Genomic DNA, 26155 nt, shown 5'->3' on the forward strand with positions numbered 1-26155 from the left:
GGGCCTTGGAACAAACTCCCAATTTCGATAAGAAATATAACGACAGTTGATTCTTTCAAAAAAGTAACAAGGCTTATATATAGCCTTCTGTGTAGCTTTCTTCACCACACCCCACCCATAAGAAAAAGGCGTTATGTAAATAAAATTATCATTATTATTAGGCGTTGAATCCGTCTGTGTAACTTTCGCAGCGGCTGTAGTTTGTTGTAATTCAATAAACAAATCAAACGCACGCCAAGTTTTGGCATGCAGACCTGATTATTTAATTAAAACCCACTGCAATGCTCTGCTTACGGTGTGAAAGTTTCTACGCTGTACCCTCTCTACACCACATCATTCTTCATCAAATTAGGCCTGGTATCTTACCTTGATGCTGCATGCGACTTCCACAGATCTTTGGTGAGGTCCACGCCCACGATTCCTCCAACTGACGCCAATGTCAAAAGAACCGACCAACATATTGTTGCAGGCCAGGGGTCGGGTGAGAAAGCCACTAGGTGGGGGAAGCTATCTCTGTTCCCACAAGACTCCCCGGAATTGTCGGCCGTCGCACATGGATAATTCTGTGACGCGGCGGGTCGCTTAACCGACCGTGGATGCCAATAACTCAACCGCATGACCTAGGGTCCTCCCATCTATGGGTTAATCGGGTTACCTAATTAATCACGTGGTTTAATTACCGGAGAACACGCCCTCGGTACGCCTTGTCCGAACCAGATCACTCTACCGGCCCGGATCACTTTACCGGATCGGATGCAGCTGAGCGACACTGCCAAGGACGTACCGGCTAAAAGGAACGGATCGTTGGGAATAAAGTCCTGGCTAAACTAGGATTCGGACCATGCTGGATCAATGAAAGAAACCACAAAGACGAGCAGGGAACATTCCTAATAATTATTCATTTACAATGGGCGAGGAATGGTATGTGGTACGATCAGGATTTATTGTGGTGTGTTGTGCAGAGATAGGGGAGAGAGGTGTGGTGCAGCAAATAAACAGGCAACTTACAAAAGGGGACACAGAGCAGACTTAACGCGAAAATAATAACAATAATAATAACAAACTTCTGCAGTCTTACTTAAGGAGACAGGCGCCAGCACACACACACACACACACACACACACACACAGACACACACACACACACACACACACACACACACACACACACACACACACACACACACACACACACACACACACACACACACACACACACACACACACACACACAAAACTCGATGAAGAGAAAGTTTGGAACCAGGAAGGGAAAGGAGTTGAGGCTACATTCTTGGTACCTTTGTGCATGATAGCACGACACGCCACCAGTACGCTTTGGGGGGGTGGGGGGGTATGCTCTGTGGTGCGGTGCCGGACAGTGGGCACGTCGTCTCTGGCTTCAGCCACATCTGTGGAGACCTTGTTCGTGAAGGAGGAGCTTGAATGGAGAAGGGGCGAAGTCCAGAGTGCGAGGACAGAGTGGTAGGCGGGACCAGGTAGGCGGGTGGGGTCGACATGGTGTGGGCGGAGATGAGGAGGTGGAGTCCAGACAGCAGGAGGCAGGTCGTGGCGGTGTCGGCGAGGCGGAGAAAGAGAGAGGCGGAGGGACTGCTCCGTCCTTCATAGGACTTGCAGCACGGGGGAGGGGCTACCTCAAATCGAAACGTCATCACCTGAATATGGCGCTCCGATTGGCCCCGACCCCTCACGTAGCCCACCAACTTTGGCCGGAAACTGCCTCACTTCATTTCCGGCAAGGCCATCTCAGACAGCGGCAATATTCCACTCCGACCCCACGACATGACATGAATCGCCCACACTGAAATTGGCATGCGAATCGTCCTGCAAAAACCCCCGGGCTGTGCCCTGGCAACCGGCCGAGGGCCCGCATGCCCACTCGGGCACCCGACCAGCGCTGATCAACGCGCCCGCTATGCTCGCCAACGTGGCCCGCACTGTACATTCCCCAGCTCGATCGCAGCCTCGCTAGCCGTAGAGACGAGAAGACGTTCACCATCCGTGGAGAATCCGCTGCTGCCCACGAGAGCCGAAGGTGCATCGTTATGGATAAATCCATGCACGTTTCACGAGCGGCGCACATATCTGCCTCCGAGCACATGTAATACAGCATGCGCGGTTTGGCCATTACGCACGTGGCCAGCGCACGCGTTCGCATGACTCCGTTAGCGTGTGCACGGGCGAGCACCAATATGCGTCGGATATTGAGGTTGAAAACGAACAAGCTGCTTCTACTCCACACACTCGTATCCTGCCCAACATGGCGTGGAGGAGTCTTTATCGGCCTCCGTACGCGTTTCGTTTCCTGTGTTTCCTGTGTTGTGCTCGCTGTGTTTCCTGTGTTGTGAAAAACACCATTCGTGCAGCCTCTTAAGAGGTATTCATTCGTATGCCTTTTTAATGCAACCGGCAATCTTCCCCACATCATCGGAAGCTCGAGTCGATAATCCCGCACTGCTAAGTGCACTATATGACTCGCTGCACACGTTGGGTTGAGGGCTCGCCCAGGAACGAGGGTCCTGTGCTGCATTTTCCTCACAGCAGTGCCGCACGCGCTGGCCTCCATGAGGGCCCACCTTACAGCGAAGGCGCACGTGGCCGATTTACCTCAGGAATAATCAGACGAAAAGAAGTCGTGACAAAATGAAGAAAATAATTTAAGCAAACCCAGCTATTAGATCATCGTAACACACTCCCTTGTTGTCCTGCTAAACAAAAGGAAAGGGACTATCAACACGTATATTAACGGAATAACTGTCTTGGGACACCTATCTGTTGTATGCATGCGGTTCCGAGAACCACAACAATATTATTTACACCCCATCTCAAAAAGGTGGGAATAAACATGACATCCTCCCTCGCCCTATGTTCTCCCTTGAGCTCACTACCTTTTCTTTGGACCATGAAGGTCTCCTCCTGAAGATTAGTCACCTCCATGCACTCGATGACAAAGAAACCATTCTCAACACTGGCCGCAAGATCGACACGAAACATATCGTTCTTGGCCACAAATGAACTACAGCTCAACTTGCTGAATGAGTGACTTGTGACTGCGTGAGTTTGGAAGACCTAAAAACAAATAACTTGAAGGGTACTCGGTAGAGCTCATACGTTCACCACACAATGGCTTATCCAGTCGAACATATCAGGCCCAATATTTTTTTGAGATACCGTGCTATACATCGTTTTTGGCCCCATCTCTCAATGGTGAAAGATCGCTTTAAAAATTCTGGTATCCGGATCTTCACCAAAATATAATCAGTACGTCCTTTTCTCACACTCGCAACAGACCCACCAAATTTCATCCGAATCTGCCCGATTTGAGATATGCTGAGATTATGCTTTCCATAAAACTTTTGAGATATGCTGCACACAAACAGACAAACAAATACAGGTACAAAGAACACCACCCCCATGCCAAATAAATAAATAAATAACAAATCTTACAGCACAACATTCCTGGGGTGCCTTCGGCAATGCCATCTTGCAGCACATGGAGATGGAATTGTGAGGGAGCGGTGTACTTCTGAGGTGAATGTGCACAAATGCTACTTACTCACCGTGAAGCACGTGGAGATGGAATTGGGAGGGAGCGGTGTACAATAATTGCATACTTAAAATAAATAAATAATAATCTTAAAACAATTAAATTCTTAATTAATTGGCTAATGGCATACCTAAACCACCACCATTTCATCCGAATCTGTAACTTTTTGAAAATTAATAATTCATCAATTAATTGATTAATCAATGAATCAAAAATACCATTTATAGCCAAATCACTTGTTCACTGTCGTGCCCAAATATCAGATTTCAAGCTCAAAAGGTGCCTGAGATACTGTCCAGATGAGACAGACTAATTAATTTAATTTATCAACAAATTCAACAAATTTATTTAACTCATCTACAAATTCAACAAATTAATTTAACTTATCTACAAATTCAACAAAGCAAAGCATGGCAATATTATTGTTACTGCACATCGCATCATGGAAGTGGAGAAAAACAACAATTCCTCCATCCTGACCCAAATATATCAAGCTAAGCAGGAAACTTCAGGATCATCCAATGGGGAAAAAGCTACATCTGCACAATCTCTGGCATTAGCGAGTTTTGTTTAAATGTTTCACTTATAAGGTGAAAGGGTGCTTACCTACCTGCATGTATTTGTCCTTTATGTTTTCACAAGTGGAAATGCAGTTCGAGATGTACAAGTGAATGAACTCTGGTGGCAGGTCAACAGCAGTAGTCAGTCTGGCAAAGAGGAAGAGGCAATGTCCACCAGAATAAAGAAAGCATTACAAAAATGAAAATGGAGTCAAGCATACAGGGACAGAGTCCACAATGAAAAACAATGCGAAATTAATCACCATGATAGTGGGTTGCCTTACACGTCCAATACACAGGCATTTGGTTGTTGTTCAAATAAGTGAGGTTAAAGATAATGACAGGTGACCACTTTAAATCCAGGAGAATAATCACTGGAGGTCAGGTCAGGCCAGGTATGGAAGCATACGCTGCAGCAGCACGTCACTGCGTCCACTTTCCACACGTATTTGAGGGGCCTCTGTCTGGCTATCCCCCAGGCAGATGCCTGACCCATCCCTATCTCGTTGACATGCTGATCAACCTGCTGCAAGGCACATGGTCGGCCCATTGGCCTCCTCCACTCACGAGGCTCCCTCGCTGAGAGAATCTGGTGAGCATGATCAGCGGCAGGAAAACGAGCCACATGTCCATACAGCCGCAGCTGATGCTCATAGACTATGCAGGTAACAAATCTCATTTGAGTCTCTCTCAGCAACTGATCATTAGACACAAAATCCAACCAGTGAGAGCCAAGGATTCTCTGAAGAGACCTGGTACCAAAGGAATTTCATCCCCATCTCAGATCCCTGGTCAGAGTCTAAGTCTCCCATCCGTAGAACAAGACTGGAAGCAACAAGGACCTGAACTCTGACGTTTGTCGTCCTGCACAGGTACTGACAGCGCCTCACCCCATTGTCCAGTGAATTCATGACTCCCTAGGCCCGACCCAGACATCTATTGACCTCTGACTCACAGCCAGCAGAGACATGAATATCACTGCCAAGGAAAGTGAATCTCTCCGTGACCTCAACATCCCCACCACAAACAGGCACAGACAAGACAGCAGCATCCAAGATGTCAATGAAATCCTGGATCTTAGTTTTGAACCAGGAAGCCTGTAATCCCAGCGATTCACACTCCTCATTCAGCACCTCCAGGGCCACCAATATGATATTCAGTCTCCGCAAAGATGACTGCATAGTCTGCGAAATCAAGGGCAAAGATCTTGACATTCCCAAACGATGCACTGCAGCTTGATCTCTCCAACATCCTCCACACAATCGCTGAAAAGTGTGGGGACCAGTTCACACCCCTGACAAACCCCAGTAACAACTGGAAATAAGTCGGAGATGTTATCACCACATCTCACAGCACTCTTAGTACTGGAGTACAACTCGGACATCAGAATGATCAGTTTTGGTGGCACCCCGCAAAGACCAAGAATATTCCAGAGGGCATCGCTATTCACTAGATCGATCGCTTTATAGAGAACAACAAGGACTGCAAGCAGCCCCTGCCGAAACAACTCGTCTGCGTTCAGTGAGGACACGAAGAGCAAGTATACGGTCAATCGTTTACCGCTTTGGTGTAAAGCCTGATTGCTCTGGATACTGGTGCTCAAATAGATGGTTGTGAACCCTATCAAGAATTATCCAAGCAAAGACCTTGCCCGACACCGAGAGCAGCGTCACTTCTCGGTAAGTGATCACCCTTCCCTTTTCAGAGAGGGACAACAAGGCCACTCTTTCAGTTAGTTGGGATGATGCCTGTGTTCCAGGCAGAGCACAGAATTGCATGCAACGACACGAGTGCAGCATTTCCACCCCCCTTGAGAAGTTCAGCATGGATGCCACAGATCCCAGGAGCTTTACCCCATTTGAACCAGTTCACTGCAGCCTGGGTTTCGACAAACGAAAATGGATCAGAATTGATTGGAGGGTCAGCAATAGGAACAGGAACACCTCTGTCATGCAACTCAACAGATGGTGGGTCAGCCGATCAAAGTAACCGTCAAATGGGCCTTCACTTTGGACTCCTCTGTCAAAAGCCCACCACCCTCTGCTCTCACTGCGTTACACCAAGGGATAGGCTTGGACGAATGCAATGCACAAATTCCCCTGTAAGCAGGACGAGAATCACTTAACCACAGGTGATGCTCTGCCCCCTCACAGATTCCTTGCACATAGGCCTCCTTGTCCTCCCTCAGCGCACGGACAGTTTTACACCTAAACTCCCTGAACAGCTCAGCTCTGCCATTCAGCCTGGCCCTGTGACTCTGGTCAATGGTATCCAGTGTCCGTTGAGACACAAAATTCTTCTTCGCCCTCCATTGAGTTCCAAGACACCCAATGGCAACATCAAGGATGGTGGTCTTAAAGGCACTCCACAACTCTTAAGGATTTCCCAAAGCACCCAAACCCCCCAAATCCCCACTCAGCCTGTTCAGAAACCCCTCAGCTACCCTCTCATACCTGAGCTTACCAACATCCATCCTCGGCTGGGATGGTACCATTCTCACAGATCTAATCTGCAACTTCAGAGTTGCTACAAGAAGACTGTGGTAGGTATTGAGGAACTGAGCATTCCAGTCGACCCTGTAGTTCTGGATTATCCTCCATCGACCATCAACCATCAACGAGCACATGGTCAATCTCCATGGCCACACCAGCAGTTTTGGAATCCTGATGAGCCTGTAAGCACTGAACCAGCCACCCTCGCTCCATGACTTCTTGCAAAGTCAAAGAACTTAGTGCTATTCCGATTCACAGTTCCAGACCCATGGGGACCAACACATGTCTCATAACCATCCCAAGTAATGCCAGTCATTGCATTGAAATCCCCCAAGACTGGAAGAGTATCTTGCCTGGGGCACTGACAAACCACAGACTCGAGCACAGCATAGAATGTCTTTCATGGTGAGATCACTCACCTTAATCGGAGCATATACAGAGACCCGGGTAAGTACACCCAACGAGTGATGAATCCTCAGTCTCATAATACACTCGTTGACCGGTGTTACCTCTTATCATTGGAGTCAGCCAATTGGACACATCTACAGCAACTCCTTGGGCATGGTAACCATCAGTGACCAGACCAATAGTAGGTGTAACCACCCACAACGACCTCACCACTATCCAGTCTCCGAACCTCGGAGAGTGCTGCAATACCAATGTTTAAATGCTTGAGCTCAGATAGGACATTCCAGGCACCCACCCAAAGGGACTGCCTCAGGTTAACCCAAGGAGACCGCCGTCTGGTGGACGACACCTCAGCACAACACCACCGCAATCTGACCCAGGAAGTTTACTCCATGCTTTTTCTCCCATTATCAAGGAATGGGGGTCACGAAGGCTTTGCCCTAATCCCGTCATCCGGTGAGCTGCCCTGCGAAGGGCAGCAGCACAGGATGTACTCCCACGGAGTGGGTTTTCAGTTTCGTTTGCATTTGTGGGTTTTGCAGAATAAAAAGTTTTACGGTGGCTGGAGTACAAATCCTGCCACCAACCTCCAAAAAAAGTAACCCAACTGCAGGAGGATGTCCGTAGACATAGTTGGGCACGAGATATGGATGGCCGTTGGCTCACAAGGTGCAGCTCCGCCCTGTGACAGGTTTTTTTTTTAATCCTGCTGGTTGTCGATATCCATACACCCTCCTCACCAGGAAACTTGGTGGGGAGACGGTTTAGTCGCCGACAACCCGCCCATGAAACAGGTTAGTACAGGTTTACATGGTACCTGTAGCAAGTTCCAGATCTAATCTGGCCTGACCTGACAATCCCCACTCAGCCTGTTCGCAAACTCCTCAGCTCCCTCGATGTAGCGAGAATAAACAGATGCATGTGGCAGGGAAGAGTGAATGAGAATTAAATTGGAGAGCAATTTGCAAGTGGGATAAATGGCCAGGAAGGGTGGTGGTTGCAATGACAGCTGCCCTTCCAGAAACGGATAAAGACTGAGAAGTAATAAAACACATATTCTGGTAGCTGGGAACAGTTACAGGTAGGAATATGCATGTCGTGGGTCACAGGTGCATGCTGAGCTATGGACACCTGTGTGCCTCCAATTTTTCCCTTGTCCTTTGTCAATAAGCGACTTTCGAAATGACGTAACCTCCCCAGAATGCTCGGAGTGCATCTGCAGAAACCCCAGTAAACTTGTGTTCGGGGCAAAAGAAAGTGTATCATGTGCCCGGGATAAGCATTGTTACCTGAAATGGCTCACAAAGCTCTAAAACAAATCAAAAATACTTGGAAAAGTACCTGAGAGAAAGGGCTATGCCTCTGCACAACAAAAGACTGAGAACTTTCTCTCCAAAAGACTGCGCAGCTTTGAGAACATTTGCGCAGCTACCCGTACTGCAAACTCCTGACCATCTGGGTTGGTGCAAGGCCTGAGTGGACAGGCATGTGATGGGAAGGACATATCTGGGGTTTGTGAATGTGCAGGGTAATTTTAAAATGATATTTACGATTAATCATGCGGGAGGGAATGACGGGGGCTGTGAGGGGTGTTATAAATATGTCGTCCGTTTGATTCTGGGGCCACAAGAGAAATTATAATAGATTTTTGCATTTCCAGTAAAGACTCAAATATCGCAGGTTCCTACCAATCTCAGGCAACCTATTGTTCCAGTTTCACGATCACGGTATATAATTTCGGCCAATCATGGTTTTTGAGATGAGATGAGTCATTCTTTGCGTCCACATGTACAATTACCTCTCATTATGAGTATTTTCTTGTTTCTCGCGCACCGTGAATTGTAGTCATCAGACCAGCATTCGGGAACGAAGCTAAATTTAATAATGAATAGTCATCGAACAGGAAATGACATTTGGACATCCTGTAATACCAGATCTACTTGATCTAGTAGATACACAGCAGTGAATAATAGTGCACAAACGTAAAACGATGGACAAAATTAATCGTGCCAAAAGGCAGTGAAAGGTTACAACATTGTGCGAGGAAATAAGAGTTGTTAGATACGTTGGCAAGAAGTGAATGTGCAGCATCTTTGGGCCGCCATTACAGGATCAAACTGGAACGGGCACTCATAGAGCGCATACCTCCGCCGCCAATACTTTTTTTGTTCTTGGTATGAGTGTGGGGAACTGGTTTCATATGAATGGTCTTATGACACAAACCACATATCTATAATGTCATGACCCCCCCCCCCCGACTTTCGGGGGCTACGGACTAAACAACAATCAACTCACGTCGTTTTGGCGAGTCTTCACTCGCAAGCTCGGTGAATACAACGTTTCAACAAGAGAAGGTAATCTCGTTTGATGCTGGTTTCATGCAAATCGAATAAGAATTGACTGAGTTATGCCGAAAACCGCATATTTTTCAAGGGCGTGACCCCCCCCCCCCAACATTTTACCCCAACCGGTGACATGTGTTATGACGTCATTGTGTCACAAGATTGGGCATTAAATTCTGAACATTTTGGTGCTGGGTTCATGTAAAGCGGACAAGAATTGACTGCGTTATGACAAAAACCGCATATTTTTCAAGGTCATGAACCCCCTGACCTTTGACCCCTAACCGGTAACAAGAGTATGGGCGTCATTGTGTCATATTGCATATCACAAGATGAGGCGTTGAATTCTGAACATTTTGGAGTTATTTGCATACAAATTGAATAAAAATTGACTGTGTTATCGTAAAAAGACGATTTTGACCTTTTCGTGACCTTTGACCCGAACGATCCCAAAATCTAATCGAATGCTTCCTGGCTAATAACCAATAATCCCACCAAATTTCATGCAATTCGGTTTAATACTTTTTGAGTTATACGAATCACAAGATTACAAATAAATAAATAAATAAATAAATACACGCCGACCAAAACATAACCTTTCGCAGAATGCGAAGGTAATAATAAACTGTGTGTGAACGTGTCAAATATCCGTTTAAGTATTCCCGCTCCGCACCACAAAAGGCTCATTCCAGTCCCATGACCATCATATTGAAAGGTTGGGAAAAGCACTTAATGTTTGGATCGTGGACTAAACAGAAAAAATGCCTTGGAGTGGACTGGTGTACGGGAGAACTCACTCACCCCCACCCCACCCACCCCCTACAATTCCCAAACATGTTAATCCAAAATGGTTCAGTTACATTCCAACAAATGTTATGTAATGTTTGCTAGTTCTTTGTGTTGTACAACCAATGCACAAAGGTGCACGTTATTGAAAGAAAATCCAAAGTAGATTTTAGTGTCAATACATCGTTCTCATTGTACGAGGTTGATCTAGGTCTAGATGATCCTTAACACAGTAAACATCTGTGTATTCACCATGCTGACATGGCAAGCAGGTATGTTGTGTTATCATTCCAGATTTGCTCCTTCTCCCTCCCATTCGACTTTTTGACAGCTTTTTCAAAAACAATTTACGTTGGCTTCAATACCAACTGATATTGACGTAGAAACACTGTATGCTTGCAAAACCAATAACCAGTAGCATTCTGGCATGCCCTTAAAAAGAAAATATGGAGTACTATTGTTTTTGCAATTAACTTCATATCCAATACGTTTTATTGATCTTACTTCTCAAACTGTTAAAAATCTGTCATGCATTTGGGATGTGGCAAATGCCATAAAACCCTTTTTTATTTTTTTCCAAATTTCCCACAAGACAATGTTTATACCTGTTAACCACCTCCATGGAGTGCAGGGACATGTCCATGTTGACAAGGATGGAAAAATACTCTGTGATCTGACTTGACTGCATCAATTTCAGGAGCATTTCAATGGCCACCAGAGGATTGTTTTCCACCAGGTCTGGTAGCTTGCTTGGCGCCAGTCCGATGTGATATACTAACTTTGGATCCTTCTCCAGTTCATTAAGAACCTGCATGCAGGAGAACAAATAATCTCATGTCATTGCCAAAAAAAAACAAAAAAAAGAAAAGAAAAGGAAAGTAAGTCAACATGGCCACACAGGTATTAATCTTCTTCTTCCTCCTCTTCATGCGTATGGCAGCTTGGCTGCCAGGAAGCTATCATTTTGTTGGGGGCACAACTATACTGCTGATGCTGTACCCCTATACCAGTACACTGGTCCTCATTTTGTCGACCTTAGAAGGATGCCAGGCTGAGTCAACCCCACCTGGTGTTAATTCAGCGGAAAACAAGTCTTAAACTCAGGACTCTAAGATCCCAAGCCAGCCACCCTAACTGCAAAACCAATTAATACAAGTAGCATAATGTGTCACCAAGATAACCTTACAAACTGTGGCCAACTGCCAGTGTTAAGGACAAGAGCTTAACAGATGCAATAGGTAGTCAAATAGCTTGTAAAACTAGATATTCAAACAACAAAGCCACAAGATCAAATGTTCAGGTTTTGTTTTTCATTATTTTCAACACGTCACTTAAACATCAATGTACCCGTTTCATTTATCCTTCAAGTCGATGCGAATAAAAATAGAAGTCGTTTGAATGATCCTACAGCCAGGCCTCAGAGGTATAAATGATTTCCTTATAGTTTGAGAAATGTGTAAAATGGAAGTTGGAATTTCACTGTCAGAACAAATAACCATCACTTGGAACTTGATCTCGACTGCAAGGTGGGTGATTCCACTGCATAAAAGCCACAGTCTCGAATAGCAGTCTGTGTATTATTGGGCCTTGTGCACAGGCCGCTTGAAGGAGGAGCATTCTCTTTGTCAACATTTCCTTGTCCCTACTTGATATCCTCTTGTATTTTCCACAACAGATTGCCATCACATCTAGCGGTGCTTTTGGTATTAGAAAAAGCAACAAGGAACCTGAACCACGGTCTCTACAGTAAAATATCAATTGGATATAATCAATCCGCAGCATGCTGGCCAGCATATGAAAAACCTGAGGCCTTGATCATATCAGGTGAGGCTTATGTGTTAAACTTCACAAGATCAACTCGTGTTTTTGATCGTGATCCCATAATCAATGGTTCAGCACAGCTACCCAGGTGCAAACCTCAACTAGATCAGCATTCTAAATAAAAAAAAAACCTGAAGACTCAATTTGATCAGACTTGGTGGTGTAATGGTTAGAGAGCATCCACTCCGAGTCTGGGAGATCGGTGGTTCAAATCCTGGTCGAGTCATACCAATGACTTTAAAAATGGTGCGTGCTGCTTCCTTGCTTGACGCTCAATATAGTATTTAAAAGGATATAATATGGACAATCCTCATCGGTTGACAGCCATGGGGACGAGGAAATTCCTCCTGAGAAAATGCCCCGCTGAGTGCAGTAAGAAAAGCGGCAATATTGTTGACACGTCACTCGCACCGAGAGTATTCCAGGAAGTGGTGGCACTTCAACTAAGCTCAGTGGCTGTGTGATGTGTTTGTCTCGTCAGTATGTCCATAGTGGCATCCTGAGTGGCAACTCTGTTACGATAAAAAAAAACTATCAGTGGTTTATTGGGACCCAAATTGCAGACATCTTGGATGCACCCAAGAGATCATTAATGATAGTGAAAGACCTAACATGAGAAATACCAACTTCTACCATGATTTCTGACATTCATTCAATGGTTTTGCATCAACAAATACTCAGCTCGGTGACCATTTCTGGATTTATTACAGAAGAGAGTCATTCAGACAAACACGCTTCTTCAAGGCAACAAGTAGTTATCTTGTTGTTGTTTTATTCCTGTGCAGCCTGTGCCTACTGGTTGCATAATTTCTTGGAGGTGCAGCTGTGCTGCTGATGCAGTGCCCATTACCTGTGGTACTCATTTTGCCGACTTCAGAAGGATGACAGGCTGAGTCAACCCACCTGGTGCAAGTTGAACAGCACAACAGGGGTTCAAACTCAGAACTCCAAGATCTTAAGCCAGCCACCTTCACCATAAGGACAACACCAGGCTTAGTAATCTTGGGAAGGACTAGTGATGGAATGCATCAGCATAGAAGACAACGATGCATTTTCACAAAAAGGAGTTGAGAAAGCACAATTTTACCTCGATGAGAAACAAGTTGAGGCTGACACTACCGACATTAGCGTTTTGCTCCAATAAACGACAGTACGCAAAACATCAGCCTCACATCGTTTCAAATGGAGGTAAACTTGCATTTTTCAGCTTCAAGGAACATATGATGGAGAATCAGCAATGGATGGATGTTCTCAATCACAAACGAGTTCAGGGCTATCCAAGTAGACATATTTCCTGCATTTGATAATTGAGTAATCCACACACATTCCCAAACTGTCAGTAATTGGTATTCAGGGTTCCTTGCTATACAGTACTGGCTATCCGATCCATTGTATGGTCGCAAATAGTGCGGTTACTTTGGACGGAATAACATCAGAATACCTGACCTTTGGAGGCCAGTGTCCTTCGAGGTAGTGTTGTGGGACCAATCCTGTTCTTGATATTGTTCTCAGACATATTTCTCACTGGAAAGTTCATTGCATCACTTTGCAGATGACTCCGTTCTGTGCAGGAAAGTTCCAAACACCCCTGCCAGGCAGGCTGCGGAAGCATCTCTTTCAGTCAAACTGGAGGAAATAAGCATCCACCTGGAATGCTTTTTAGTGAGAAATCTCCCTCTCCAAGTGATGCTAATCCAAGGGGTTTATCTGTGCTCTATCCTCCCAATGCTGAGCAGCTTCAAGTAAGGAAACAGCACATGCCATTTTAAGTTTTTGGTATGATTCTGTCAGTTTCGGAATTGAACCGCCGACTTCCTCCACTTCGAGTCTCCGACCATGATGCCACAGAGTCTTAATTTTGGGCGTCACGGAACATACCCCTCCACCCCCCCCCGCCCCGAACCCACTGTGGTCTGGTGCTGCTGCTTCTAGTCTTGGGCCACCCCCCTTTCCCCAACATGAGATTTTGGAATGTTAGCCCCTCTGTGTCAATGACATCTCAAATCAGGAAGAGGAGTATGTGGGTTGATGGCCTTATGGTAGATTACTGGCTCCATTCTGGTCTTGCACCTCCTGCCCTATCAACTCTCCACACAGTTAGTGCTCCTCCAGGTTAGACGTGCTCTGCAAAAACCGTTGCCTTGTATCCCTGCCAAAGTTTAAATTCAATACTCACCTCTTTTCTATTACACTGGCCAGTGGAACTTTTCTTCTCACCGATGGAACCAGTCTTGTCTTGACTTCTTCCCTGCAGGCTGTTACATCTGCTGCCCACCACCACATCATGGTCTCTCGCATTCCCACAAATGAGCTTTACTACACCATTCCAACTCTCCTCCTGCAATCCCTCTCTTTGTGCTGCGATGCATCTGTCAATGGCCCAATGTTTTCACTTTATCACATTATATCTGATGACGATAATGACCTAATTGTTATGCCCGTCGATGAACCACGATACCTGTATATTGTTATGGATTTATAAACTATATGCTGAAATTGAAATGCATACAGCATGTAGACTCTTAGAATAGTTATTTCCATAATATACATTAAGAATAGCACCTTCCCTGTAGGGGTTATTATGTAATTAAATGCGTTGGGTTGGATAGCTAGCATCCCCTCTCAACCCGTTGGGATAATAGCAACATCAGAGCGTAATGACGTGTGCCGTGACCACAGAGGGCGTACATTGTTTTACTGCCATGGCTTCTCGGCATGTGCGAATAACACCAGCATTCTGGAACCTTTACCAAAGCTCGGGCTTTAGAAGCGCACGCCAAATTCCCATTTACTGTTTGAAGCCCCACCAAGTCCTTATTTGTCTGTCCATCTGTATGGACGTCAACACTGCACTGTAACTATTTGCAGTCTACCCCGTACTGTATTTTGTTTCCCCAATCCCTAATACAGACCAGGACATGACACAGCCCCCTGCAATAATTGCCCCATTCCCTGGCTTTGTGCCATGGACATTTTTTGGACATGTGGGGTTCATGGGGGTAAAAGTTATTTCCCCATGTTAAGTGTGGAGCTCTGCTCCTGGCGACAGCTGAAAAGGCCAAATGAATACATATCCGGGCAGGCAGCAGAATGGGTGGGGCTGCAGGGGTTTCCCCAATGGCTGGCATGGGGCCAGCTCCTAAGATCTGCCATGGGTCAAGAGCTGGCTCCAGGCTGCCTCGGAAGATCTGACGTGCGGCTCTTTGGCCCCATCTGCCCCCACGCAATTCTGAGACATGCATGGACGGACAACCTGAAAACACAACGCTTCTGGTGATGTTGGCAGCAGAGGCACAAATATATGGAAGACAGATATATACTGCATACAGGTAGTGGAGAAAAGAAGAATGGAAACACCAATGTAAAGTCACTTAATATGTTGGGCCACCACATGCGGCCAGTATGGTGTGTATGCATCATGGCATCGAGTCCATCAGCATCGAGAATTCTGCAGGAGGGATGTGGTACCATCTTTCCATGAGACAGTCAATCAGCTCACACCTGTTTGATGGAGGTGGAAAACACCGTCTCAGGCATCGCCCAGAATTTCACATAAATGCTCGATTGGGTCCAGATCTGGTGACTGAGAAGGCCATGACATATGGATAACATCAGTGTCATGCTCATCAAACCATTGGAGACCACATGTGCTGTATGGATGGGGGCATTGGAGCGGGGGGGGGGTCTCCTCTTGCAGCCATGCTAGCCATAATTATAGGCAACTAGGCCTATGCAGCATTTTTATACACGACCTTAAGCATGCTGGGATATTATTTACTTCATTAACACATGGACCATAACTGTGTGGAAGCTGTTGTTTGGTGTCCCTCATTTACTCAGGTGTTTCCATTTTTTTGTCCACCACCTGTATATACTGTTCGATACTTTGGACTACACAAAAATAAAAATCTACATAATCAAATAACTGAGAATATTCCAGAGAATCTAAAGAATAGTGAAATGCAAAAGCAATGACTAAACTCATAAGCTCTAAATTCTACAATGAATAAAGTATTTCTTAAGGGGCTTTCATAATTCCTTACCTTTAGAACATAAGAACATGGAAAGCAAGACATTAATCTGAAGCTATCCTCCAAATGAGCTTGAAAGATCACTAGGGGTGCAAGAAAAGCATTTTGAAGGGTCTGTGCAATATCGATAAGAACCTTGTAACAAGTGCAGTATTGAATCAAACACGAGTACTTCATATTCGTTTAAAAATAAAATTGGTTGTATTGAAGATACATAATAAATGTAAAATGGAAATGGTGCAGTGTTGTTTGTAGAACAGAATACAGCAATCACCATAATGACATCACCGACTTGGTAGTGGTGCTTCAAGCACCACTATTAAGGAGCAGGAATATTCCTCAATTAAGAAATTAGATCAACAGATTATCAAATGTGTTTTGTCAGAAATTGCTCTAATCTGGTTTTGGTTGAATTCGTAAATGGTCTGTGATATTATTTTCCCACTAAATTTACATAATGCACACAGGATGGTGGTGTTGGATTAACAGCGACGGTGGCCGTCTTAAGATCTTGGGTTCGATCCCATCTTGTGGTTAACCAACACCAAGTGGGTTGACTCAGCCTGTCACCCTTTCAAGGTTGGCAAAGCGAGTACCAGTTTACTGGAAACAGAGGACACTGTGACAGCGGCATAGCCGCACTCTCAGCAATGATGTAACCAGCAGCCACAGACTGCATACAAAGTAAAAATAATAATGATAATAATAACAAAGCACGTGGAAATATTGCATTCCTGACAATGTTATTAAAATTGATTTTGTTAAATAAGATGTTTGATGATGGGGAATAGTGATCCTGCAGCATGATCGGGAAATATATTTTTCAAGTTTTGTTTGGTTGCTCATTATATCATCACCAGTATAAAACGAGGCAGTCAATTTCATTGACGTTGGTTATTATCACAGCCATTATTGTTAATGGTAAGCACCAAGGACGCTGCATGCAGCACATACTGCAGTAGTGCAATTAAAGGATGTTATTCACTATAACAGAAGTGTTCAGAAGGTGACAGCATGAGCTTGTGCCCTTCATAAAGCTAGATGATAAAAAAAAAATGCTGTGAAAGAAAAATATGACCATCCAGGAATGTAAAATCAATCAAAAGCTACCTTCAAACTACATTACAAGCATTCGAATGATGTCCATCAACAGTCAGTGAAGATTTTTGAAGTCACGCCTTCATCATGTACGACAGACCACCGAAACGGACAAAGTGCATTCTGATGGACACATGCGTCGACAGCCTAAATCACTGCAATTTTAAAATCTTTGTACAAAATGATGATGAAGCTCACCTGCTTCTGTTGAGTGACTGTCAGGGGGCTTTTAAAGGCCTTGGCCATGAGGCGTTTAATCTCGAGGCCAGCGCTGCTGTGCACGCAAACAGTGCTGTCCCAGCGTACATTGTGTTCTGGCTCAACTGGGCTAAGCCATGCCAACTCATCTTCGCACACGTGCAGTGGGGGTGCAAGACGGATGAGCTCAGGACACAGGTGGCCTGAGAAGCAAAAATCGAGGTGAAGACTAAAAACACTACATTAATTAATTATATACATATACATACATACATATAAAGTTAAAAACAAATATTGCTCACATCAGTTTTTATAAGTGGAGGTTGTCAATGCCATATTCACCAAAATTTCCAGATATATAGATAGTTTCCAACTGACATAAATTGGGAAACAAAATTAGAACATTTAGGCTAAGTTTGGTCTGACAAGAAACCTTTCAGATTTAAATGCTTAAACCTGATTTTAAAGCTTTAAATACTTTCAGATGCTTAAAGATTTAGAGTTCGTTTGGGTTTTATAATCCTAATATTCCTTTCTTTTATAGACCCAATGTGCCACTGGGAATAATTTGTGTGCTTGCTTCAAAGAAAAAAAAATAATCAGTCACCAACGGGCTAGCAGAACGGCCTATCGGTGGGCACACTCATCTCTGTGCCATCTCGCCTGAGGTAGAATCCCGACTCAGCTATAAAATGCTATCCTGGTGTTTCACAGGTAGGGCGGAGCATCGACAACTGCGCCAACCCTCATTAAAGTAAAACTGCCGGCATTTGTTGATGGAAGTCACACATCCCACGGTGTCTTTCGCAAAGAACGAATTATCGCCGACACCCTGGCAAAATTACAAATTCATGCTTTAGCCTTCAGGGGGCACTGCATCAGCAGCACAACAGGGCTCCCAGCAATGATTCATGCTGCATATGAACCAAGATGACCAACAAATTTCACATCAATATGTTATTACTTTAGAATTCAAAATATCTCCAAAATGCATCTGAACATATTGCAAAGTTCAGTTTGTTTTTAACTGGACTTGAGGCCCATGTAATGGAGGAGCTAGAACACATAATGAACGAGGACGCAAAAGAATGAAAGAACAGTGGAAAGTGTCGGGGAGAGGGGTGGGGCAGACACACCAACACCAGGGTAGAGACAAATTAGGGGGAGACTTGGAGGAAGAAAGGACATGAGGAATAATGAGAGCAAGGGGAGAACACAGGGGGTGAACAAGATGAATACAACCATAAAGTATTAATCACAGAAGTGGAAGGGAAAAACTATGGAAGAAGCAGAAATGGAACAAAAAATAAAAAAAATTACCCCCGTGTGGGGGTGACGGTCATCTCTATAATACCACAAGTTCTCAATGTTCAGTTCAGGTAACCGCGAAACAGTCCAAACTAACCGTTTAGATTGAAATAATTCACAGAGATACACTAGGATAATACTACTAATGACATAATTAATAAATGTGTATTGTTCATTTAGTACCCGGATTAACACATCAGAATCACCAGTAAGTGCAATACGTGGTTTTCCGGTCCGTCCACTCTCTGGGAACATTTCACTTCCCGTTGTAGAAAAAAAAAACGAAAAAAATAGGCGTAGCTCTCGGAGATTATGATAATCCTGTAGATTATTCTTCACTGATTATAATGAAACTTTCAGAATGAAAATTCGTCAAGTATTTATAGAGATATTGAGGTTTGAAAAATCGTTAGAGCGAGCAAATTCATTAATTATTAATTCCACAGAAGTTTCATGACACTGCACAAAGTAACACGTCAGGTATGAAAAAACATTTTGTGTGCCAGATTCATTAATTATTAATTCATTAATTATAGAATGTACTCATTGATATATTAATCAGAAAGCCCGAAGCATGTAGCATAATTTATCACTTATCCCCTCATCCGGGATCCGTGGCCTCGCCCCACAGCCTGCAGCCCTATGTCCGCCGGTGATTATGTTAGATATCGCACGATCGAGAGGAGCCTGCGAATCATCCCTGCTGATGTACTGAATTGATGCAATCGTTCGGTCAGAATATTCGTTGTCAAGATGTTGCATGATTAAATCACCAATACAGTCACTCGAATTTATACCGCCAACATACTTCTTAACAATCACCTTCGCCCCAGAAACCACAGTCAATCTGAACCACGCTGGCCACTGCCTGAACCATGCTGGCCACTGCTCAGATGCCATGACCGGACTACTGCGCAGTTCTACTACGCAGTTTGGTTAAAGATGACTCGGGATTTTGGCGCGCGCATGAAATTATATTTTGAAAATAAATGCCGACGTTTACATTTCGGGTTTTGAAACTTTTGCAACTTCTGCGGAAAATGTATAAATATAAAAGGCTAAAAATGTGTTTTATATTCATATTTCATTTCTCCTTCCTTCCTTCTTTGCAAATCGCATCGGCGTTTTTGGCCATCTTCCAGATCACGTGACGATCAAACGGGAAGGAAATTCAAAAATTTGTTCGATTAGATACAAGATAATATTTTACTATCATAATCAATAAACAGTTGCCGAATATCTTCTAGAATGGCAGAATAGATAGGTTTTGAAAATGGCGATTTTTATAACTTACGTGACCTCGTGACCTCGTCCCTGACCTTGAACCCGGACAAAAGTTATATAATTGTGCAACACTCATCGACCTCTAACCACATACTAAGTTTCATTAAGATCGGAAAGAAAAATTGTTGACGGATGTACGGATGGACATTTGGTCCGGCTTTATTAGGTCATCTTGGTAGAGATGACCTAAAAAGGAATATATTTAGAGGAGTTTGCTTTTGTGGGAAAAGTGATAAATCATGGCAACCTGGATATACAGAGACACTGGGGGGGGGGGGTGGAGACAAGGCACAGAACAGACAGAGGGTGCAAGAGCAAGAAGGAGTACATAGAGTCCACTGACCTGTCTGCGATGTGAAAGTTAGAAGCCCAGAAACTCAGCTTTCAACATGGGAGATACTAACGATTTTGAAGGTCTTGGTTTCCACCGCATCAAGCTGAGCAAGATGTAAGGCTGGGGCACCAAACCAAAGCGGAGAGTTGTTCTCCATTGATCTGAGGATGGAGGTCTTGAAGCTAAATAAGGAGTACAGATGTGCCAAGGAAAGACTTTGCACGACAGAGGATGGCGAGTCGGCGATTGGCAACTTCAATATTTGGTTTGCCCAAGAAAGATCATGGCTGATGGTGAGGCCTGAAAGTTTGAGTGAGTGTACTTCTTCAAGAGGATTGTTTGGGAAGAAGATAAGAGGCTTCACCAGAAACTCTTTTTGGAAAGACATGGTGAGAGTGAGAGATTTCTCAGGATTGAATAACCTTTTTCAAGTGTTTCACCAGCTCGTGATTCTATCAAGGCCTGCAGCAGGGGAAAGAGGCTACTATCTGCCTATCTAAAGGATGAAGGATGCTGTGACAGAGGGTGGTGTCATCAGCAAAGAGATAAGGAGGATTTTCCAGTCAAAATTATCGTTGAGGAAAACTAGTAATCGGACTAAGCCCAAGACACTTCCTTGTGACACTCCAGCCTTGACAGGGAAAGAATATGAAAGAGCTATATACTAGCTCAGAGAGGAGAGGAAGTCAGCAAGCTATGTGTGAAGGTGACCTTGTATGCCATAGGCAGAGAGCTTGGAGAGCAAGGTCGATGGACCTTTTTTTAAAAATTTGTATTGATGTCAAAGTCAGGGGTGGATTATGAAAGCAGATCGCACAAAAAAGTTAAACAAAGTGCTGTTCTGTAAAAATAAAATTGCACATTTTCAGCAGATAAGACACCTCTCAAGGCACCCACCGCAGGGCACCACGGGGCCGAACAAAGGTGGAAACTTACATCCGATCGATGTGTTAGATTGAAAGCACGGGTGCTTTTACTAAAATGAACAACCAAGCAGCTTGTATAGCGCTCACCAAGTGGCTTAAGCACTAAAGCAAGCACTCCAACAAGACGGTTGATAAGGAATGGCTGGCTTGGCAAATGATTAGCAATCACTAATCAGTCATATTAAACACCTACCAGAGACACTGAAATGTCAAACTATGTCCGAATTCAACAAATGAACACATTTTAGTTCAAGAGATTCTCAAGGTTATGGCACGTGTGGAAATGAAATAAAGCCACGAATGCTGGTGTCTCGGTGTTTATAAGCATTGCAATGTATCTAGCGATTCGAAGGTATAAACATCAGGCATTCGATATGAGTGGGGAAAGTGAAAAAAAAAACTTTATCCTTAAGAAATCGTTGCAGACTGTTCCAAATTATGGCATTGTCGAGCAAGCCAAAAAAAAATGGCAAATTAAGACCCCATTGAGGGAGAGCGAGGTGTCCGAGGATGCGCCCGATAAAGGATACAATCAAATAAGGTCGTTGGTTATCTTCAAAATGGTTTTTTTATTAACCCAAACACCCAGTTTCCTTCATGCACCACCTTGGAGTCCCCTTGGTATGATTGCAAAGTTTCAGGCCACGAGGTTTCATGGTTTTGGAGTTATGGAGAACACACACACACACACACACACACACACACACACACACACACACACACACACACACACACACACACACACACACACACACACACACACACACACACACACACACACACACACGACAGCGAGTGACTTTAGAGGTTACATCAACATGTTTCCCACTTCCATAAATGTTTATATGTGGTACTTTTTCCCCAAAACAAGTTCTTTCACAAGGAAGATATCAGGAAAATTGCATGCTCAAAACAAACAGACTTGCTCGTTGCTCCAAATACATACAAATCAAGTGAAACATTTCACAAGGAAGAACTCGTGAAAAGTACATGACTAAGTTGTGTTTATAAATTAGTACTAGCCAAACCCACGCTCTGCACGAAGTTTCTGAAGTGAGGGTTCGTTAGGATGTCAATATTTCCAGTGTTCACAATGTGATTTATAGAATTTATTTATATACAATGTTTCTTGTTACATTTTTTTGTGTCAAATGCACCTTCTGAGGTAGTCAGCATATGCAGAAGAGGGTTTTACATTGCAGATGCTGTTTTCTAGGCGTGGCATTACACCTCTCAGAGGTGACGGTCTGTTGACAACAGACGTAATGACATCAGTGAATGACCGATGATGTCAAGACGTCATTACGCCTCTCAGCGGTGACGTCACATGTCGCCATGCAAACGAATGTAAAAATTAGAAAAATCGCCAAAAATTCCCAAACCTCTCCGTCTGACGCGATCTCACATAGCCTATGCGGTACATTAGACCACAGAGCACCCGCATGCCAAAAGTGGCGACAATCCGTCTGGCAGTTTCGGAGGAGAAACGTCCACAAAATATGGCTCAGCGTATTAATATAATAATGGTGTTCACGCAGCCATGATGGGCTGAATGGCCTCCACCTGCATCTGTATTCCTTGAAAGGAAAGCAAACAGTTTCTGAAAATGAAAATCAAAACGATTGAGAAAATAAATGTGAAAAACGAAAATTGAACCTACCCTCAACAGGTGGCTGGGAACCTGAGACCAGAGCCTCGATGACCTGGTAGGCCGCATTGCTGTCATACACTGCGTTGGCTGTATCATGGTCTGGGTCTGCCAAAACGCTGGGCACGCTAGCTTTACCTTGCATTGGCAGCTCTGACTGCCGCTCTGCACACCATGACACAACAAAAGACAAGAACTATGAAATAAAATAAAAACAAATGGCAAAAGTTCTCCATTAGGAACAGATCAATTCATTGAAACATTTATTTGTCAACAAGGATTGCACTATTTTTAGCTTGTCGACAACGAAGTGGAGAAGATCTGTTTTAAAGGCTATAACGAGATGTCCTTCAGTCAGTCCTTCCGGCAATGGGTCCTTTAACATTTTCCCAGTTGTTTCCCCCCTTCTCCTCTGAGGGGTCTCAATGGGTCGTTTTTAAACTCAGCATGAGGATTTATGACGTCGATGTACAAAAATTAATTGAGCCCTTTTTTAAAAATTTCCTTCCAGGTAGTGAGGTAATTATCTAATTAACTCAAAATGTAATCTACGTTTGTATGTCCATCACATATTGCGAGATTCCATCATCTCAAGATGTTTCGTCGTTTAATTTAAACCTCTTAATTACCCTCGCCAGAGCAGAGGGTATTGATTGCATTTGGGACCGTTTATCTGTCTGTCTGTCTCTCTGCACAGAACGCGAGCAGGTGAATTAATAACACACCATTGAAAAACCTTTAGACCCTGAAGACTTAGTGTGAAAATATATGCTCGCCAAGCTCTGGAGAAACAACCCTTAAGACTCCCAAGACTCCAGACCCTTTAAGATCCTCTTTATCACCTAATGTAGCCTGGATGTGAACACCCTCCATCAGGAAGCAAGTGTCTGTCGCACTTGGGACTATTCATTATTTCACAGGGGAATATTTTTTTTATACTTTAATTACTTCATAGGGGAAAAACAAAGTATAACTTTAAACAACCCTTATTATAATGCTCCAACAATTAAAAAGATTTGATTCTTACCTGCAAGAACTATGGAGATCGAGCAAGGAAAGCAAATGAATGAAGATTAAGGAGCACAAGGGATTAGCAAAGATGGAAGACAATAAACGGTAAATAATAAGATCATTGTGGTCTTCCCCTTCTGTACAAGAAATGGTCACACCCAACTCTCCAATGACAGAACTTTCAAGTCAGTATCTTCCCTCTGACTGCAGATATTATAGGTAATGACCGTCGAGCATTTCAAGTAACAGTGAAACATATTCTTCATATTATGGTCTTATATTCATATTCAGTTAATGGCTGTTTGTCCTTGGACCCCCTCAAGTTGTAATCTAGCTAATGAACTCCTCTGCATTCTGCTAGATCCTCTTCCATCCACAAAACAACAAAGATAAGTGCAAGCAAGTCCTTGCTATACAATGTCATGAATCTGTCTTAAATACGAGTTTCAATCTCAGCATAATGTGGGAGGCTCTTGGTCTTGCAGTGCTTTATCCTGCAGCATCGGTTCAGAGTTGGGAAAATTCTCCTTCCTCAAGTGCTGACAGTGACACCAAAGGACAAAAGTCCCTTCCATGTCAGGATATACATACTATATACATCCCTTCCATCCATTGGGACCATACTCTGTGCAGAGTGTTGGTGCTGCCTAAGCAGTCTCCTTGGCTATTGGGCACAATCCTGGACGGGTCGCTACTCCAACACAGGATACCAGCAAGCTGGCACTCATTTTGTCGACCTCGGAAGGATGACAGGCAGAGTCAACCCCACCTGGTATTAATTCAACAGCTGAGTGGGACTTGAACTCAAGATCCTCGGATCCCAAGCCCACCACCCTCACCATTAAGTCAACACCAGGCATATACATCCCTTGAGTGTCACACAACATTCACAGTTTCTTCTATATTTTCCACTCACAAAACAAGCAGACATACAGGGATAGTAAATAGCCAGTCAAGTAGCCTTAATGCGTTGGACACAATGAAGTTTTCACCTTGACAGCCTCTCAAACATTGAGAAAGTGGAAAAAATACTGATTGCCTTTGGAATCTCAACATCTGCTTGGGTATGTCATTTGAATGCTGAACCTAGTGGCCTGATGATCACAGTATTTTTGGATAAACTTATAGCTTTACAAGTATGAGCAAACTAAAGCAACTATAGATAATCACCTTCAATTTCCTTTCCCAAACATCAATGCAATGAGATACAAATTATGAGTCAAATTACGAAGAATAAAGTAGTAACGGTTTCCTTGAAGAGAAAGCATTATAAACATGTTGGAAGACTGAAAGAAGAAGCAAATCATGCATTTTAAAATGTAGCCAAAGAAGGGAGGTACATTTCCACATTAAAACAGACCTGCCAACGTCAACTGTAATCCACTGATGTCTATTGGTTGGACAGGAATGGAGGTTAGGTCTGCAGTACAAAGCTGGCGTGGCGTTTTCTTAAAGAGTTCTCGTGGAGGAGCAAGCACAAGTTGAGACAGAAAAAAGCTCTCGGCAGATGTTATTGTTGGTAGAAAACCTGCAAATATAACATGAACAATATTTGACAATTATATACATTGTGAAACTCAGTCCACAAAACCGTAAAACCAAGAGCGCGAACAATTGTGATAAGCGAGTTCAGTCAGGGTAGTGAATCGAGCAAATATAATTCCGAGAATTCAATGCAAGCAATTAAATGCAATGAAGAAGATATCTTCAACAATGGAAATAACGCATGCGCATGCGCATGCGCACGCACCCTAACTGGAATAGTGATCATGAACCCATGCTAAACAAGCACTTGCTGCAGGGGGTCCAGACCAACCTACTACACATCCACCCAGTTCAGATACTCATTACCAGTTATTAAGAACTTTTAAGTTGCAGCCAGGAAGATTAATATCAACTATGAAAGAGCAAACCGGCTCGGTTGCAGTTTGTGAAAAACATAAAACCACCCACTGCATAATATAGTCTCAGCTGCTGCCGTGCTAATCGCAGCATCAGCCAGCCGACATGGCTTTTAAAGCCTTTTTAGCAGCGTCTCGTGTAGTGAACGCTGCTCATAGAGAGCTCGGCGTTCATCTTCTTCTTCTTCTTCTTCTTCTTCTTGTGAAGACAAAACCTTAACCTCAAAGACTCGGCTCTTGTACATACAAGATCCGGATCTCCTTAAATACTAAGCACATGTACACATCCTCGCATCGACGGTGCCTTTTGAGAGCGTCTATCATGAACTTTTAAATATATTCGGACATTTGCTTGAAATTTTTGAAAAGTTCACGTTACTATTTAAAGATTATTCCATTTATTGTATTGTAATTTCGTAAATACACTATATATCGTAAATACA

The 26155-nt window shown here is 43.8% G+C and overlaps 1 protein-coding gene across 2 annotated transcripts in view; it reads right to left on the reverse strand.

Annotated features, from left to right (window-relative positions):
- Positions 1-26155, reverse strand: part of CNOT11 (CCR4-NOT transcription complex subunit 11) — a 61611-nt gene that overhangs the window by 5687 nt on the left and 29769 nt on the right. The window contains exons 2-6 of one of the 2 annotated variants that reach the window (XM_085851779.1): positions 25172-25339; positions 22813-22965; positions 17301-17503; positions 10758-10960; positions 4171-4271 (exon numbers count right to left, since the gene is read on the reverse strand). In XM_085851779.1, coding sequence (XP_085707905.1) covers positions 4171-4271; positions 10758-10960; positions 17301-17503; positions 22813-22965; positions 25172-25339 — 828 coding nt within the window. The remainder of the gene's footprint in view (positions 1-4170; positions 4272-10757; positions 10961-17300; positions 17504-22812; positions 22966-25171; positions 25340-26155) is intronic. The other variant, XM_085851778.1, reaches the window with a different exon arrangement.

Source organism: Eptatretus burgeri, chromosome 13 (assembly GCF_056783735.1).
Source record: "Eptatretus burgeri isolate ZD-2024b chromosome 13, Ebu_testis_v1, whole genome shotgun sequence".
Classification (NCBI taxonomy): Eukaryota; Metazoa; Chordata; class Myxini; order Myxiniformes; family Myxinidae; genus Eptatretus; species Eptatretus burgeri.